The 18,049-nt window shown below is 40.1% G+C and overlaps 1 protein-coding gene across 3 annotated transcripts in view; it reads right to left on the reverse strand.

Annotated features, from left to right (window-relative positions):
* Positions 1–18,049, reverse strand: part of PGGHG (protein-glucosylgalactosylhydroxylysine glucosidase) — a 72,377-nt gene that overhangs the window by 29,578 nt on the left and 24,750 nt on the right. For 2 of the 3 annotated variants that reach the window (XM_073605273.1, XM_073605275.1), the window contains exons 5-8: positions 13,206–13,325; positions 5,147–5,278; positions 3,085–3,196; positions 1,196–1,268 (exon numbers count right to left, since the gene is read on the reverse strand). In XM_073605273.1, coding sequence (XP_073461374.1) covers positions 1,196–1,268; positions 3,085–3,196; positions 5,147–5,278; positions 13,206–13,325 — 437 coding nt within the window. The remainder of the gene's footprint in view (positions 1–1,195; positions 1,269–3,084; positions 3,197–5,146; positions 5,279–13,205; positions 13,326–18,049) is intronic. The other variant, XM_073605274.1, reaches the window with a different exon arrangement.

The raw sequence follows: 18,049 nt of genomic DNA on the forward strand, positions 1-18,049 counted from the left end.
AAAAATATTTGTGGATAATCTCTTTCAGATATTACACTGTAATGTTTATTTCAAGAAAAAACCTACCTCCAATCTCACTCTTATATTTCTGCCTAACCAAGGTGTTTACATACTGCCCAGTGACTGTACAAGATGTGTGGCTATTGTAAAATAATACACTCTTTTTTATTGAGGCTACAACCAGTGTTTCCAGTGACAGTACAATATTTGTGTTTACTGTCTCTTTATTTTAGAATAAAACCTGCCTTGTCTCTCCATCTTACATTGTGGCCCAACCAAGGTGCTTATATACTGTCCAGCCATTGTAAAATATTGTATGTATGGCTATTGTCTTCTCTATTTCAAAATACAACCTGCCTCATCTGTCCTTCTTACCCCAAAGCCTAAATAAGCTGCTTCCATGTTGCCCAGCCACTGTACAATTTGTGTGGCTATTGTCTCTGAAGTAATGCATTCTGATTTAAAATTTTAGGTGTTGGGGAATGCGACTCATAGTAGAGGCATTTTCTGCAATTAAAACAGGCTGTTTATTTCAGAGTTACAAAATACAAAACAGACAGGCATCCAACAAAGTAAATTAATGAGATAAAGCAAATGTCTGCTCATCTAAACTTTACTTAGTTCATGTCCTGATTTTTTCTTTTCAATAAAACAGGCTCCTATTGCATTTGCGGAAGCCTTTTGTTTTTCAGCCCACTGTGTCTCTCTTGGAGCTGAGATGCAAATACACTCCCCAACACAGCTTGGACCAGCTACACATTTCAGTGAACCTGTCAGGGAAACACCAAACATGGTCCATGGGATTGGCAATCCACCCAAATCTCTTAAGTGAAACCAGATCCAGAAACCTTGTTTCTCCCGCTTACATTATGATCTGGATCTGACCAAGGTGCTTACATACTGTCCAGCCACTCTACAATATGTGTGGCTATTGTCTCTGAAATACTACACATCCCTTGACTACTAGCCTTTTAAATGTCCAGAATGGATTATCATGGTTCAAAATGTTTGGACTCAGGATTCAACCAACTCTCTTTGAAACCAAACCAAAGGCACATTGTCTCATCCCTAGTTAAATTATAAAATAATTACTAAATTAGGAAATTAATTAAAGAGTTTCTAGAACAATAACAGGTTTATTTAATAAGGAATAATACTGAATGAATGTTAAGGCAATGCCTTTAGAAAGAAGTACCTGATCTGAGCAATAGCGTTTGTATAGGCAGAGTTATCAACACCTGCATGATATTCATCTGGGGGCATCACACCTGTGCCAAGAAGGAAATAAATGTCACTTTAAAGCTGATGACTAGTCACTTACACTTACACCTACAGAAGGCGATACCAATGTGCATGACTCCCTGTTGCTAACTGGTGGGAGTTGCAGCACTTCTATTTCCACTATTCTGTTACTAGAACAATGCAACTAGGCAACTCTGCGGTTACTACTACCGCACATTTCTAGTGTGATGCCAAGACCTTGGAACCCATCTGATATTAATGAGAGTCACATTAGGTGTATGTAGTGGTGCACTTGCAATGGCTGATTAATGGGGGTAGGAACAGCCCCTTTCATCAGCAGCAAGGAGGATTGCACAGGGGCTTTTCACATACTAGAAGAAAAAGGAAAACCTCTCCAAAATCAAACTAACATGTCAAAACAATATACAAAATGACTATTAACCATAAACTGTTTTATACACTACACAAATGAAGTATGTTTACATACATATAGGATGTCATATGGCATGAGCCACTATTGCTACCTCACTTCATGGAGCAACATATTGGTTAATGACTTGTAATTGGGTCTCTTATTTGATTGTTCTCCAAATACTGGAAATGGTAAGCAGAAAAACAAATTTAATATTCACGCATTTCCTCGCTGTCAATGGATATTTGGAACTATAGCGAAGTCCTCTAGCATTCTCTGCATACAACCATTTGGTAGAATGTTAAAACATGAGATGCAACCATCCCTTACCCATTTCCTGGTACCGCACACAGAAAGGAGGAGCACTGAATATACCTACAGGAAATGTTCAATATATAGTGGAGATATCACAATATTTCTGAGCTAGTTTGTCGAGAGGTTGTTCAATTTGATGCTGTTGGTAAAATCTGTTCTTTCATTTAAAGGAAACCTGTGCTGAGAGAAAATTGGACACTGCCACTGGAGACCCACTTCTGAAAATGTCAGTTACTTGGCTGCCTCTTGTTTTTAATAATCTAGATCATAGACCAGTAACAAACATGCAGCACAAAGTCAGAGAGAAATAAGAATTCCTGATCTGAATATTTTGTTTTAGTCCATGGTACAGAAAGTTTGGAAGCCAGCTGTCAGCTAACTATATTTTCAAAAGGTGAGGTCAGTAGGACAGTCTTTATATTTCTCTCAGTACAAGCTCAGTGATCCATAGTTGGGACCAGTATTATTTGTGTAGTTAATAATGTGTCTTAAATTATCATACAGCATATTTACTAAAATAACAAGCATGTTCGAAGTTCAGATCAACTGAACTCAAATATGATGCAAATGAAGTGGGTGACGGCACATTATTTAAACTGATTTGCTTTACAGTTTTTCATTAACACTGCCCATCTCTCTTTCACTACCACTGTGATATTTTGTTTCCTCAAATTATATTTGGCACGTCATGACATGTTCTTCCTCCATATGCAAGCCTGCCTCACAACAGTGAACATGTCACTATCTCCTACAAAATAGTACATATATTTATTATGATGACTGGAGATTTAGCAAAGTTGACTTTGAGTTTGAATTAAAAGAATACAATGGTCCTGGTAAGTATTAGCTATCTTTGTTCAGATCTGTGACAAAAAAATGCATTAGTATTGCTCACTAAAACAGCCCTTTAGACCTTAGAAGGTGGTTGACTGAAGGAAAACTGCCCTCAGTGCAGACTGTTGGATCACAGAGCAATCTGTTAATTTGTAAGCTCAGTCAAGTTTACAATACTTTCATTGAAGAGAATGTCACTTTGTCTTTATGCATTCACAGTTATTGTAGTGTTAGTACCCACTGACTTATGTAGACACGCATGCTTGTTTTTAAGGGCCTACCTTTTATATGATAGTTTTGCTCCTCTTTACTCCATACCACTCTACTGCACCAATAGTCTGCAATTGAACTCACCACATCCCAGCCTCCACTTGAAACAAAAAAGTCTAAATCCTGAAATAGACAAAAAAAGCGCTGTTACAGTGGACCTGAACTCAAAAAGTGGAGATTTTCTATTTTATACATGCAAAAATGTTAATTATCTCTAAGCAGTACCCTTAAAAAATTGGATTACTCCATAAAATAACACTGCACTTCCTCACATGTGATTGTGTTCAGGCATTCCTGTTCTGTAGCCTTATAGCTGTATATCTGCAGTGTGAGATCTAAGGCACAGCTGCCTCTGACCGCCGGTCTCATAAGCTTTGGAGTGAGATCTGAGGATGTCAGTATTGTGCAGCTCAGTGGTTTTCTTAGGGCCTACTGGAGAAGAAGCTGTACCCAAGGACCTGCTTCTGCTTATTTATCCTGTAGATCTGTGCTTTATCCACTTTTCATGCTGCTTTTTCGATATTCTCCAGCTAATCATCAGATCAACAGTCATTAGAGAAACAGCTCTGAGATGAGAAAACAAAGCCCTGCTCTTCCAATAAAGCTGGACATAGATGGTTCAAACAGCAGGAACCGGTCGAGATTTAAACCATGTATAGGCAGGCTGAATGATCAACTTTGGTACAACCAGTCTGCGGGATTTTACATGCGATTATCGCTAGCGGCTGTTATAGCCGCTAGCAATAATCACCGTGTTATCCTGTCGGGGATGGCTTCCCCTGACCCCCCCCTCCGGGAGAACACAATGGCTTGGCAGGGGGGGATTCCCCTGTCAACACTGTCTGTGCAACCTGCGGTTGGTTGCTCCCTCCGCAGAGAAACACTGTGCAGAACAATACATGGTAAGTGAGTAAAGGGGATACATTAGCTGCAGGAAGTCCACAGGTAAAACCGACAACTAGTCCTTTACCTTTCACCTGCCTTTTGTGGACACCACTTCCCCAGTATAGGTTCTCTTTAACTACAACCCAGTAATGCTGACTAAAAAATACAGCATATTAGCATCATTAGCAATGGCTGAGCAGTGTAAAATTTACAAAATTGGAACCAATATCATTTTGCATAAAAGACTCCAGCTAGATCAGGTTACCGGAATGCTGGGGAAAACAAGTAGTAATATATAACCTGCCAAGAAAAAATTGCTCATATCAGTGGAAAATATTTATTTGGTTTGAACATGTAGTGATTATATTAGACACAGGGGGATCTTTGATCTTTCTGATATGTAATAATGCTTCCTGCATCCCTCTTGCAATAAATACAATTGAGATGCTTGTCCAGCCTTGGTTGACACTATTTTGCAATGTGTTTTATCAACATGTCATTTAGCCTTAAAGTGGATGTAAACCCACTCTCATCCTTTCTAAACTACTGCCATAGTGGTTATCTGTAAGGATATACATGCCTCCTGTATGCATCCTTACCTGTCAAATGTCTCCCCTTTGTCTGTTATGAGACCCGAAAAACTGCAGATTTTGTGGGTGAGTCTGTTGTCCGGAGCTCATGGATGGAGTTGTGATGTCAGTAGACTCCCCACCCACCTCTACACTTCCCTTGTCAACATGCATTTTCTCCTGTGTATTTCTTACACTGAACTTCTGCTATGATCACTAACATCTATTTAGTCAAAACCCAGAAAAGTTACCACATGACTTCAACATGCCCAATCATGCTGAGGTGTGGAGCAGCCAATCCTGGGAGAGCTGGAGAATAAAGGAGGAGGGGATCTGAAGTACACTGAATGTCTCTCACGCTCATGTATGAGATATGTAAATCACCTGTCACTCACAGCAAGGGGGAAGAACTGACTCCTATTTCTTTGTGTGTCTGTTTTTATCCTACTGAAAAAAGATAAGAGGATTGTTCATTGCTCTTCGTGGCAAGACTAGGCACAGATGACATGAACTCCTATACTGTACAAGGTGCAAGCCTTAATTAAAAACTTTTTTTGGGTTTACATCCACTTTAAGGAAGGTTTCCTGAATATCTAAATTGAGATTTCTAATCAAATACCTTTGTCATTTCGTAGTATTGCTTAAACGCCATCATGACATCCCCATTGATGTGAATTTCTTGGTCACCATAGATTTTCTCAGGACAAACTTCACATCCCGTTACAGCACTTTCCCACGGGAATTTGGCACCCTACATTTTGAAGAAAAAAATGATTACATTAATTTTTTTAACATGTGATAATGAGCAATGACTAAGTGAGAACTTTCAGTAGAAATTCTGTAAAAATACACCACTCAAAGCTCTGCACTGTTGCATCAGGAGCCATCTGTCAAGCTCTACGATTAAGCCCCATCAGGGTGAAATGCATCAGAGGGCGTGGCCTTGGCAGGGACTGTGTTTTTGAAGCCAGCAAAATAGAATAAAGCACCATGGTTTGATATTGATAGTATGTAGCTACGCCTTTACTTTTGAGTAAATGAGTACTTTGCTTTAATTCACATGACCCATGTATGTGAATGTATGTCAACACTGTGCCGCCTTTATGCAAACTTATTTCCTGCTCTGGACAATAATATTCCTTATCGCCCTATGTCAATTCTGCTGGTTGGGCACAGAGAGGTGTATGGGAATTCTCTGGCACCAAGCATAGAGAAGCTAGTGCAGCAAATTAACTAAAGGTGCATGGTGCAAGGATTGGTGAATGGCAATCTAGAGGAACACAAGAATACAGAAATAATGTACTAACTGTTAAAATAATTTCACCTGCCTTCTTATAATTCTATTCAGATGAATCATAGTTTGGTTCTTGAATTGAAAGGGAACTCCTCCAATAGGAACTTGAGACTGGGCAGACTAATACATGTAATTGAGCTGCTTTACCTGACAAAATACTTGTTATTTATACACTTCTCATAAAGTCTGTGAAATAGTGTGATGAAAGTGCTCCTTACTGCTTTAGGTAAAAAACATCCAAGTATTGTAAATACTTTCTGCACACTAGTCTGGTACTGTAAATCTTTGGTATACAATAGCTGTACACCATATTTTGAACTTACGCAAATGTTCCAAACACTTGAGTTTTTCCGCCTACTGTTAACTCAATTTTTGTTTGTTGTACTTGTAAAACCCTAATAAAATAATAGAGAAAATGGAATATGGCTGGAAAATCCTCAATATGTAAGGCACCTCATTCCAATTTTGTTAAGAACTGGTGGGTGGAGATAGGGAGAGGGGATTATAACGGTGCCAAAAAAATGTAGTTCTTACAAAAAAATTTCATAAAAAGTTATTTTATTTATAAACAATGTTAAAAAACATAAACATAAACTACACACACACACACATTATATATATATATATATATATATATATATTTTATATATATATATATATATTTTATATATATATATATATATATTTATATATATATATATATATATATATATTATATATATATATATATATATATATATATATATATATATATATATATATATATATATATATATATATATATATATATATATATATATATATATATATATATATATATATATATATATATATATATATATATATATACACACACATAGGTGCTTGAACAAAAACAACACAGAAAAATATGTCGTAAGTTGTTGTAAGGCCAGTATAGGTTACAGGTAATCAATTCCTACGTTTTGCCAAGGCATTGGCTTCCTAGGGAAACATTTTTTAAACCTGTGCAGAAATGTAGACTCTAAGTAAAGAGAAAGGAAAAAACAGGAAAAAACATAAAAATTCCCTCTCTCTATCTCCACCCACCAGTTCCTATTAAAATAAGTTTGAAAGAATAAAAACCCAAGTGTTTAGAAGACATCTGTGTAACAGCCTTTTCGTGCACTGTGCACCCACAAGCACACACTCTAGCTTCTTACTAGATCACCATGACCACTGCAGTTACCAATGGTCATTCAGTGCTTAAAGGGTTTAGGAAGTTGAGCTTAGCTGGTGTTCTGAGGAAAGTCTATTTGGAGAGAGAAGACGCACTGGCCACCTGGTGGAGGTTTTAACCCTTAATGCACTGAATAACCATTGGTAACTACAGTGGTCATGGTGATCCGGTAAGAAGCTAGAATGTGTGCTTTCTGGATTGGGTGCACTGTGCGCGAAAAGGCTGTTACACAGAAGTATTCTAAACACTTGGGTATTTTTTACTTAAAGCAGTGAAGAGCACTCCCATCACACTATTTCATGGACTTTATGGGGATTGTTTCATGTGATACCCTAATGGACTAATTGTCCCTTTTAACGTAGATGGTAGATCATTTATTTGTACACATTTTTTATGTAATTCACTGAGTATTTAGAGGGCTGTACTATTTTTCTATATGTATTTTGGGAATTTTGGTATCATGAACTGTTGTGTGGCAGCTTTTTATCTCATCTAATTTAGTCCAAGTCCGTAAGTTTTTTCTATTTATTATTTATATACTTCTGCCTCACTGCATGGTTATAGGGTTTAGTGGGCCCATTGTGTCAACAGCAAGGGGTGCAAAACTATAAGGTGCAACCCCAATATTTCTGATACATTAACGGTGCAGATATTATACTGGGAGTACACTGGAGTGCAAACATGAGAAAGCCCCAGGGAACACCTAAGCTTTCAGCTTAAATCACACCGTCTCTGGCTGCCAATTATTAAAGGAAATTTATAATGTTTTTGTGTATATTTCTTTTCTTATGCATTAAGGTTGGAAGTATGACAAATGCAACAGAAGTGAGAGGAAAGCTCTACAAAATTAAGGGAGGTGGATGTCACTAGAACAGATGTCTGTATTGGAAGATTAAAGTGGTTCCAAAGGCAGAAGGTTTTCTTACCTTCATTCTCTCCATTTAAGTAAAAAAACTTCTGCATGCAGCTTCCCCCCCAGCCCCCCTATAAATTTACCTAAACATGATCTCAGTACATCAATATGCACAAGGGCAGTGACTCTCTTGGCTCTCCCTCTCCTCACAGGACAGAGAAACAGCAGCAGGAGCCATTGCTGTCAATCACAACCAGTGAGGAGGGAGCAGGGGGCAGGGTCAAGCCACGCTGTGTGTGTCAATAGACCCTCTGGAGTGAACATGCACAAGTGCCCCTGGAGCTAGCAGCGTGCTATGGGGGCACTTGGCAGGGGGAGGAGCCAGGAATGCCAGTGGGGGACACCAGAAGAGGAGGATCGGGGCTACTCTGTGCAAAACCACTGCACAGAGCAGGTAAGTATAACAGGTTTGTTATTTTTAAAAAATGCCTTTAGAATCACTTTAACACTCTACTTCAGTTCTGGTGACAACTGCACACTTTGAATTTCCCATCACTTTCTGTGAAACGTACAATTAAATGACTGCAAAATTTCTGTTAGAGGGATGTTTGCATGAAGCTGGGGGGAGGTATCATAGATCCCAAAAAAAAAAAAAAAAAAAAAAAAACACTACAACATCTCACATGTACAGTATAAACTACCAAATGTAACAGGGCTTTCTAAGGATGGTGGAACTCAGTGCCTACCAGATGTAAATACAAATTTAAAACACCTACCATCACTAACTCAACATCTTTAACCTCAAGGTTACAGGCAATAGAACAACAATATGGCCTGAAATTCACTGTATATATTATTAAAACAACACCTTCATTATGCATATATGTCAATAAATTTTAGGCTACATTTACACTGGTGACCGCCGTTAAGAATCAGTGGATTCTTGGTGGTGGACCCAAATCCGTCATGCACACAGTTGGTGGAATTTAGAACGGGTATTACAGACACCCTTTAGAATTCAGTTAGCTGCCACATCAAAATTGTTAGTGCTTGCGGCCAAATCATGTACAGTACCTGTCACAGAAGAACTAGGCTGCAATTTGAAGGGAAGGGCCTCCAAGGTGATATTCTCTACAATATCGCCTGTGTAATGCGAAACACAGGAAAGAAAAGGGTGAGCTTAGAGTACTGAATGCATGGCTAAAAACCTAGTGTAAGCAGGAAGGGTTTGGGTTTTTAGAGCACTAGGCTGTCTTTTCAATGGGGTACATCCTATATGCTAAAAATGGTTTGCATCTAAATGAAAGGGGATCTGACTGTGGGTTAGGGGCTGAGGAGGACCCAGCTGACAGGCACCCAAAGGGAAGACTCACATACACAGTGGTTGATGATGCAAAATATATTGTTAACAGTTCCAGTCACAACAGTTGAGTCTTTTCAACAGTAAAAACTGAGCAGCAACACTCACACTAGAAACCAACTCCAGCAGGAGAGTAGAAGACTGAGGCCGGCGGCACCTGACACAGAGGTGGAAGGCTGGCAGATGCAGTGAGCTTGAAATAGAGAAATCTCCAAGCAGCTTGCAAAAATCCCTACACTGTCCCTCCTCTAGAACCTGTCCCTGTGCTAGGTTCGCTCCCCCTGACCAGCAGATTCCTGGCCACGGGCAAAACGTGGACCAACTCCAGTGAAGCCAGGGTTTTTTTGTAAGCTCTGCCCACACTAAAGATGGACGCTGGGGGCTCTCAGATGACCACATCCAGTCGGACAGCAGTTCACCTGATGACTCGTATGGAGGACTAAAAGGAACGAGTATTCCTCCTGCCCTCCACTCTCCCTGCAAGGTGGATGCAACAGTGCTACCTGGGACGGGGAGCCAACCTGCACCTGCTTAAATGCAGTACTAAGGAACAGGTTAATTGGAAGGCTGGAGGAGTATTTAATCCAAAGCTGGTCATAGATGGATCATCTTTTTTAATAGCGCCAGCTGGGTAAAAAAACAAACAAAAACAAAATGAATTTCCCATCCACACAATTGAGGTGGATAGAGGAAGCCTTCCAGCTGGGACAATGTATTCTTCTGACAGTGGGGACTCTCTGCTGTTAGACTACACCGATCAGGGGCTGCAGCCCTAATATATACATATATAGATATATATATATATATATATATATATATATATATATATATATATATATATATATATATACATATACATATACATATATATATATATATATATATATATATATATACACACAGTAAATAATATTCCTTTACCACTTAAGAACCGGAAGGATTTGCCCCTTTTAATGACTAGATCAATGACTGTACCAAACAAAATTGACGTCCTTTTTTTTCCACAAATAGAGCTTTCTTTTGGTGGTATTTGCTCACCTCCGTGGTTTTTATTTTTTGTGCTATAAACAAAGAGTGACGATTTTGAAAAAAAAAAAAATTTTTTTTTAATTTTTCCTATAATACATATTTAAAAATATATATATATATATATAAAAAAAATAATTTATTCATCAGTTTAGGCCGATATATATTCTTCTACATCTTTTTGGTAAATGCTTCTAAACCCAAAACAAAAACATTATATATTGCAGCTTACCAGTCCTTAAATGTGGGGGCAGCATTAGTTGTATTATTTTTTCCTTTATTCTTACCTCTTAATGCTGCAAATAACACTCTTCTCATCCCTTTGTGGCTACACTTACCTCTCCAAGGGATTTATAGAAGGATCCATGGTTGGCACACAGGCTGGACTTCCAATATGTCTGCCTTTGCCCATCTTTATTAAGCTGGCCATACACTAGTAGTTTTTCAAGCAAATATTTGTACAAATATTCACACAATAATTCCTTGTATATTCAATGACTAAATTAAATTAATTTTAAAGTATGTTTTAAAATTGTGTTGGTTTTTACCACTTGACTTTGGAATGAATGTAATTTGAAGAAAAGCCACATACACTAAAACTTGTTTGAGAAAAAAATTCCATCCTGCTTATTCAAATTTTCACAGTGGTGGAAAATAAATATCAATTTGACCCACTAATGATTATAAAATCAAACAAAACATTCTACCAGTGTAATTGTCAGCATTACATGGGGGTGACGTATTAGTAGCTTACACAAGAAAGATAACACATTTTTGCTTCCAATGCACTTCACAGAAAGAGACAAGAACACTGCATTTCTGGAAAGATCAACAGATATTTTCTGTACTTGCTGAAAATGTTCTAAGCCTGAAAAATAAACAAAAATGAATGTAGCCACCACAGCTAAGGACTGGCAAGCCATAATTTATGACATATTTGTTCTTGAGTTTAATCAGACTTCAACTGTATTCGAGAAAAATCAGATGGCCGCTCTGCCAGGCAGGGCTGTGCTGTGTGAAAAAGCAGAGCAAGCTCATTTTATCCTCATATAAACAATGTAAAAATTCCATGTAGTATATATGGTACAAAAAGAGGGGTTTAGGACTTTAAATGAGGCATGTGGGACCTTTTCTACCTCATTTATTCACTTTTACAGCATTAAAGCCCAAATGGTTTTCTTTTTGATCACTTGTTTCCTTTTCTATGGGGATCATGATGTGCATCCGGCTTTCCTGCGGGCCCCTTCTTCAGCTCCCAGGATGAACATTTTAAGCAGTCACCAGTTTTCATGTTCACATGGTCTAGACTTAATTGACACGTAAGTACATAGTGGAATGAGTTAATTTCTCCCCTACTTTACATACAGTATCTCACAAAAGTGAGTACACCCCTCACATTTTTGTAAATATTTTATTCTAACTTTCCATGTGACAACACTGAAGAAATGACACTTTGCTACAATGTAAAGTAGTGAGTGTACAGCTTTTATAACAGTGTAAATTTGCTGTCCCTTCAAAATAACTCAACACACAGCCATTCTTGTCTAAACTGCTGGCAACAAAAGTGAGTACACCCCTAAGTGAAAATGTCCAAATTGGGCCCAAAGTGACAATATTTTGTGTGGCCACCATTATTTTCCAGCACTGCTTTAACCCTCTTGGGCATAGAATTCAGCAGAGCTTCACAGGTTGCCACTGGAGTCCTCTTCCACTCCTCCATGATGACATCACTGAGCTGATGGATGTTAGAGACCTTGCGCTCCTCCACCTTCCGTTTGAGGATGCCCCACAGATGCTTAATAGGGTTTAGGTCTGGAAATATGCTTGGCCAGTCCATTACCTTTACCCTCAGCTTCTTTAGCAAGGCAGTGGATGTCTTGGAGGTGTGTTTGGGGTCATTATCATGTTGGAATACTGCCCTGCGGCCCAGTCTCCAAAGGGGTCATCAGACCACAGGACATGGTTCGTGTAATCCATGTCCTTAGTTTGCTTTTCTTCAGCAAACTGTTTGCAGGCTTTCTTGTGCATCATCTTTAGAAGAGGCTTCCTTCTGGGACGACAGCCATGGAGACCAAATTTAAATCAGTGTACGGCATATCATCTGAGTACTGACAGGCTGATCCCCCACCCCTTAAACCTTTGCAGCAACGCTGGCAACACTCATTTCCTGAAGACAACCTCTGGATATGACGCTGAGCACTCAGCTTCTTTGGTCCACTATGGCGAGGCCTGTTCTGAGTGGAACCTGTCCTGTTAAACCGCTGTATGGTCTTGGCCACCGTGCTGCAGCTCAGTTTCAGGGTATTAGCAATCTGCTTATAGCCTATGCCATCTTTATGTAGAGCAACAATTCTTTTTTTCATATCCTCAGAGATTTCTTTGCCATGAGGTGCCATGTTGAACTTCCAGTGACCAGTATGAGAGAGTGAGAGCGATAACACCAAATTTACCACACCTGCTCCCCATTCACATCTGAGACCTTGTAACACTAACGAGTCACATGACACCAGGGAGGGAAAATGGCTAATTGGGCCCAATTTGGACATTTTCACTTAGGGCTGTACTCACTTTAGTTGCCAGCGGTTTAGACATTAATGACTGTGTGTTGTTATTTTGAGGGGACAGCAAATTTACACTGTTATACAAGCTGTACACTCACTACTTTACATTGAAGAAAAGTGTAATTTCTTCAGTGTTGTCACATGAAAAGCTATAATAAAATATTTACAAAAATGTGAGGGGTGTACTCACTTTTGTGAGATACTGTATATAGTCTCCCCTGTGTTTGAGTGTAACATTGGGCCATATTGTTTTATTTATGCATTTTTACAGACATTAGTGCACTTGCCCCAGATGATGTGGTAGGAAACCACGAAACGTGCCATGCTAGACCTACCTCATTTAAAGTCCCAAACCCTCTTTTTCTTATAGTATATATGAAACTCACTTTGTATCCTTGCTGTTCAGCATTCTGCCTTGCTCCCTCTAGTGTCCGAATCCTGTATTTAAGTATATGACGGGCCATCTCTGGATAAAACAGCAGAATGTTCGGATACACCCAAGTGTCCTTTTGCAATGAAGACAAAATCATTATTTTATTAAAAAAAAAAACTTAGAAAACTATTATTTTGTACATAATGACAAAATTGTTAATCGAAAAACACTTTACAATAGACATATTGCAAAAGGAGACTTATGCCCCGTACACACGGTCGGACATTGATCGGACATTCCGACAACAAAATCCTAGGATTTTTTCCGACGGATGTTGGCTCAAACTTGTTTTACGTACACACGGTCGCACAAAGTTGTCGGAATTTCCGATCGCCAAGAACGCGGTGATGTACACCACGTACGACGAGACTAGAAAAGGCCAGTTCAGAACCAAGCGCTGCACCCTTTGGGCTCCTTTTGCTAATCTCGTGTTAGTAAAAGTTTGGTGAGAGACGATTCGCGCTTTTTCAGACTCGTGGCTTTCAGATCGTTTTCTGCGGTTCAGTTTGTGCTTGTGGGTTTGTATCTGCTCTTCAGTGCGTGCAAGCAAGCTCCACGTGACTTTAGTCATTGTGTTCTTGTTCGTTCGTTACTGTTTTTTCAGGTCGCTCTTCACAGGCCTTGCTGTTCTTCAGTGCTTTCTGTTACTTCGTTCTGAGCAGCCGACCGTTTTCTAGCCATGTTGCGTATACGTACTCCTCGTAGAGTTCGTGCTGTGCGGGGGCTTGGTGTTGGGGTCCTGACCTTGACACAAGTCCAGTCCATGAACAGGGTGGGGAGGAGTTCATGGACCAAGAGTTGGTTGCTCCAGCGTGACCAGTTCTGTCATATGCCTTTGCTCCGCGAGATCCGTGAGAATAATGCTGATGATTTCAGGAACTTTCTCCGGATGACAGACCCCGTATTTCACCGTTTGTTGGCTTTGCTGACCCCCTATATTAGCAGGCAGGATACCTGCATGAGGCAAGCCATCACTCCGGAGCAGAGGTTAGTCGCTACCCTGCGGTACTTGGCGACGGGGAGAAGCCTGCAGGACTTGAAGTTCTCGACAGGCATCTCCCCCCAGGCTCTGGGGATCATTATCCCAGAGACCTGTTCTGCCATTATCCAGGTCCTGCAGAAGGAGTATATGAAGGTAAGATTTTTATCCTTTAATATCACATTTTATTGTATTTAATGTTTGATAATATATTGTATTTCTTTCCACATTCCCTAATTACCATGATTGTAATATGCTGTGAACGTCCCCTTTGTCCTCATGCATGGGGGGGGACCCCAAATCATTTTTAACCCTCCCTCCCCCCAACTGCTAAGTCAGCTGATACCAATTCTCTATCTATCTTCAATCATCTATCTGCTGACTTTGCCAAACCCATACACACTATACCCATCTCTTTTGTGCTCAGATGTATGGATGAATTCCCCAAAGCATGTAGTGCAAGGGCCTGCCTGTATACTTTCAAATGGTACTGTTTAAAGTTTTTGTATACTAATATTATCTTGATAGGTAATAGCAGAATGTCCAAATGTGCTCAAATGTGTACAATGTGTATTTATATATTTGTATTATGACACTTCTTACCTGTCCAGTGGGCTGCCAATAGTGTAACTAAGGAGGGGCTGTTCCAAGTAATACCCATTATTTAGGCATTCATCTCCAAATGAAGTGGAGAGGGTTACCTGTCCCCCCCCCCTATAATGTTAGAAATAGGCCATGGGGGGGGGGAATATGATAGGTGTACCTTATACTTTGGTGTTGTAAAATTCCCCTTCATAAATGTTATCTGGATGTTGGCCAAGAATGTTTGTGTCTAATCTGCTTTCCATGTTTTAATGTGCAAAAAGACTAATTTTTTTTTTTTTCATCAACAGTTTCCTTCCACGCCACAGGAATGGCAGACTGTGGCCTCCCACTTTGCCCAGCGGTGGGACTTTCCTAACTGCAGAGGGATAATTGATGGGAAACACGTCCACATCGTCCCACCACCCAACTCGGGGTCATACTATTATAATTACAAGGGTTCAATAGTATTGTGATGTTGGCGGTGGTGTTGGCTAATTATGAGTTCCTGTATGTGGCTGTGGGGAAGAATGGCCGGATGTCCGATGGTGGAGTCATCGCCCAGACAGAGTTTTACAGGCATCTCCAGAATGGCAGCTTGGACTTGCCACCTCCAGAAGACAATGGGGAAGGACTCCCATTCGTCTTCGTTGCGGATGAAGCATTTGTGCTGGGGGACCACCTTATGCGGCCATTCCCGATGAGGACCCTCACCCCGGACCAGAGGGTTTTTAATTACCGGCTGGCCAGAGCCAGAAGAGTGGTGGAGAACACATTTGGAATCATGGCCAGCTGGTTCCGCCTATTTCTTACACCCATCCATATGGCGGAGTATAAACTGAATCATATAATCCTGGTGTGCTGTGTTCTACATAACTTTTTATGGCAACATTCTGCCAACTATGCTGGCTCAGTTGGGCCTGAGGCCAGAATTATAAATGAAACAACCCTGACGGCGCTTGAAAGTGGCTGTCCTGGCTTGCCCTCCCTGAGTGCCTGTGATGTCTGGCTAAGATACCTTGAGTTCTTTGCGGGTAGGGGGGCCATCAATATGCCAGACAATTTGTGAAACCTTGCTCAAATAAAACAAAAAAAATAAGCTAATCTTTGGTGACATTTACTGCTTGTGTTTGTTTTAGCTGACCCTGACAGAAATGTGGTGAGTCCTGAAAATGGCGTGATTGTGTAACCTTATACAAAGCACTGTTGGGTGTTATTTACTAAAGGCAAAGACACTTTGCACTACAAGTGCACTTGAAAATGCACTGAAACTGCACTTGTAGTGCAAAGTGGATTTGCCCTTAGGAAATAACCCCCATTGTCACAGAAAGCAGCAATTACATCACCACAAAAGTGGTGTAGCGTTGAGACAATAATCCACACATTCTTGATTAACAATCTTTTTAATACCTGCACAATCACATGTGCATTTAGAAAAGGTTTTTAAAACAAACCAGCATGTTTGTTGTATAACAATTTTTGGGATGGCATTATCAAAAATAGAAATGTCCATTTAAGATAAAACAGGCATGTTTCCAAACAACAAGAAAGACACAAATCTTGAACTTACAAAGTTCACATTAGGTAGAACTTGAAGGCAATATCAGACATGAGTATTTAGGAACTGTGTTTGATATTGCATTCAGATGGGGTGAAGTCATCCCAGGAAAAGCCAAATTTGGAAGAAGCACACCAATTTACGAATGTCAACATGTGCTAGCTGCCATCACGGGGGATCAAGGGACGTGTTTTGGGGGAGCAACCCCTTCCTCACAGCTACTTTATTATTGAGGAAGGGGTTGCAGCCCCAAAACGCGTCCATTGATCTCCCGTGATGGCAGATAGCACATGTTGACACACTGTATGCATCCTCCAAATTTGGCTTTTCTAAAAATCGCAAAAACATTTTGAACATTGTAGCACACAAAAAAACAAAGGGATTTGGAGGGGGTTTAAACTCTCCCCAAAACATCAATGATGTTATTATTTTTTTGAATAACATCATTGATGTTTTTCTTGAGGTTTTCCAATGCTAAATTACACCCCATGATCTCCCCAATCAGGATCTATGCACTTTCCGAGGTGAAAGGATCAGGATCCACAACATCACGATCACCTAAAAAGAGAGAAACCAAAAAAAGCAGGTATTATAAATATGCCGGCATCCATCTCTTACCTGAGCCTGTGGTCGCACACACTCACCTGTTGTGGTGACTAGTTCCACCACGTCTTCTTCCTCCCCCTGCTCTTCTTGTGTTTGGGGTATTTCCCCTTCTTCTGGGGGGGGGGGGTCTCTGGTCTCCTCGGATGAGGGGTGTCTTCCGAGTCTTTTCTCCCCTATGTTAAACAAAAATGGTATACTTAGCACACAGATATTTGATGGCAGAACTTTAAAGATGAAACATTGGTTGGAAGTGGGGTACAATTGTCTATTTTGACAGAGTTCCAAGATGTAGAATTTTGAGTGTCCTTTGTCAAGCTTCAATACTTTACCTGTTTTGTACAAGCTTCACAGATGGAGACACTCCTATAGTACACACTGGAGCACCTGTGTGGCCCCCCCTAATAAAAATGGTGTTCTGGTGTCCCACACTAGTGCTTCAGTGTCCAGATGTGAAAACAGCTGCTGAGTATCCTCTCCTTACACAGAATCTAGTTTGCATTTCATTCTAGTAACAAACCCATCTACACAACCAAATTAGTTTCATACAAGTAGGCCCTAAAAAATGTGGGCAAATGCATATGGCCAAAACAATGGTGTTTTAGAGGCCGAAAGAAAAATGTTTGATACGAACGAATAATGTGCCCATGAAAATGAAAGTTGACATTTAAAACTGTACAACACTTTTAAGAAAAGCACATGGAGCAGCACGAACGTAATCAAGACAAAAAGAATAGGAACACAGGACAACTACTTACTTTTTTGCAGCACTCTCTGGATCTTTCTGTACTGCTCATGTTCTCTTAATTTCAGGTCCGACCACCGCTTCCTGAGCTGATCTTTCGATCGACGTACCTCGAAATTCCGGTGCAGACTCCTGACCACTTTCGCCATTATCTTGGCCTTTCTGACATTGGGGTTGGGGTAAGGTCCATACTTCCTGTCATAGTCGGCCTTCTTCAGGATGTCGACCATCTCCAACATCTCCCCAAAGGACATATTTGAGGCCTTAAATCTTCTCCTTCTGGATCGGGACGTTTCCGGATCTGGGCTTTCCTCCTCCTCCTCCTCGTTG

Source organism: Aquarana catesbeiana, linkage group LG11, assembly GCF_042186555.1.
Source record: "Aquarana catesbeiana isolate 2022-GZ linkage group LG11, ASM4218655v1, whole genome shotgun sequence".
Classification (NCBI taxonomy): domain Eukaryota; kingdom Metazoa; phylum Chordata; class Amphibia; order Anura; family Ranidae; genus Aquarana; species Aquarana catesbeiana.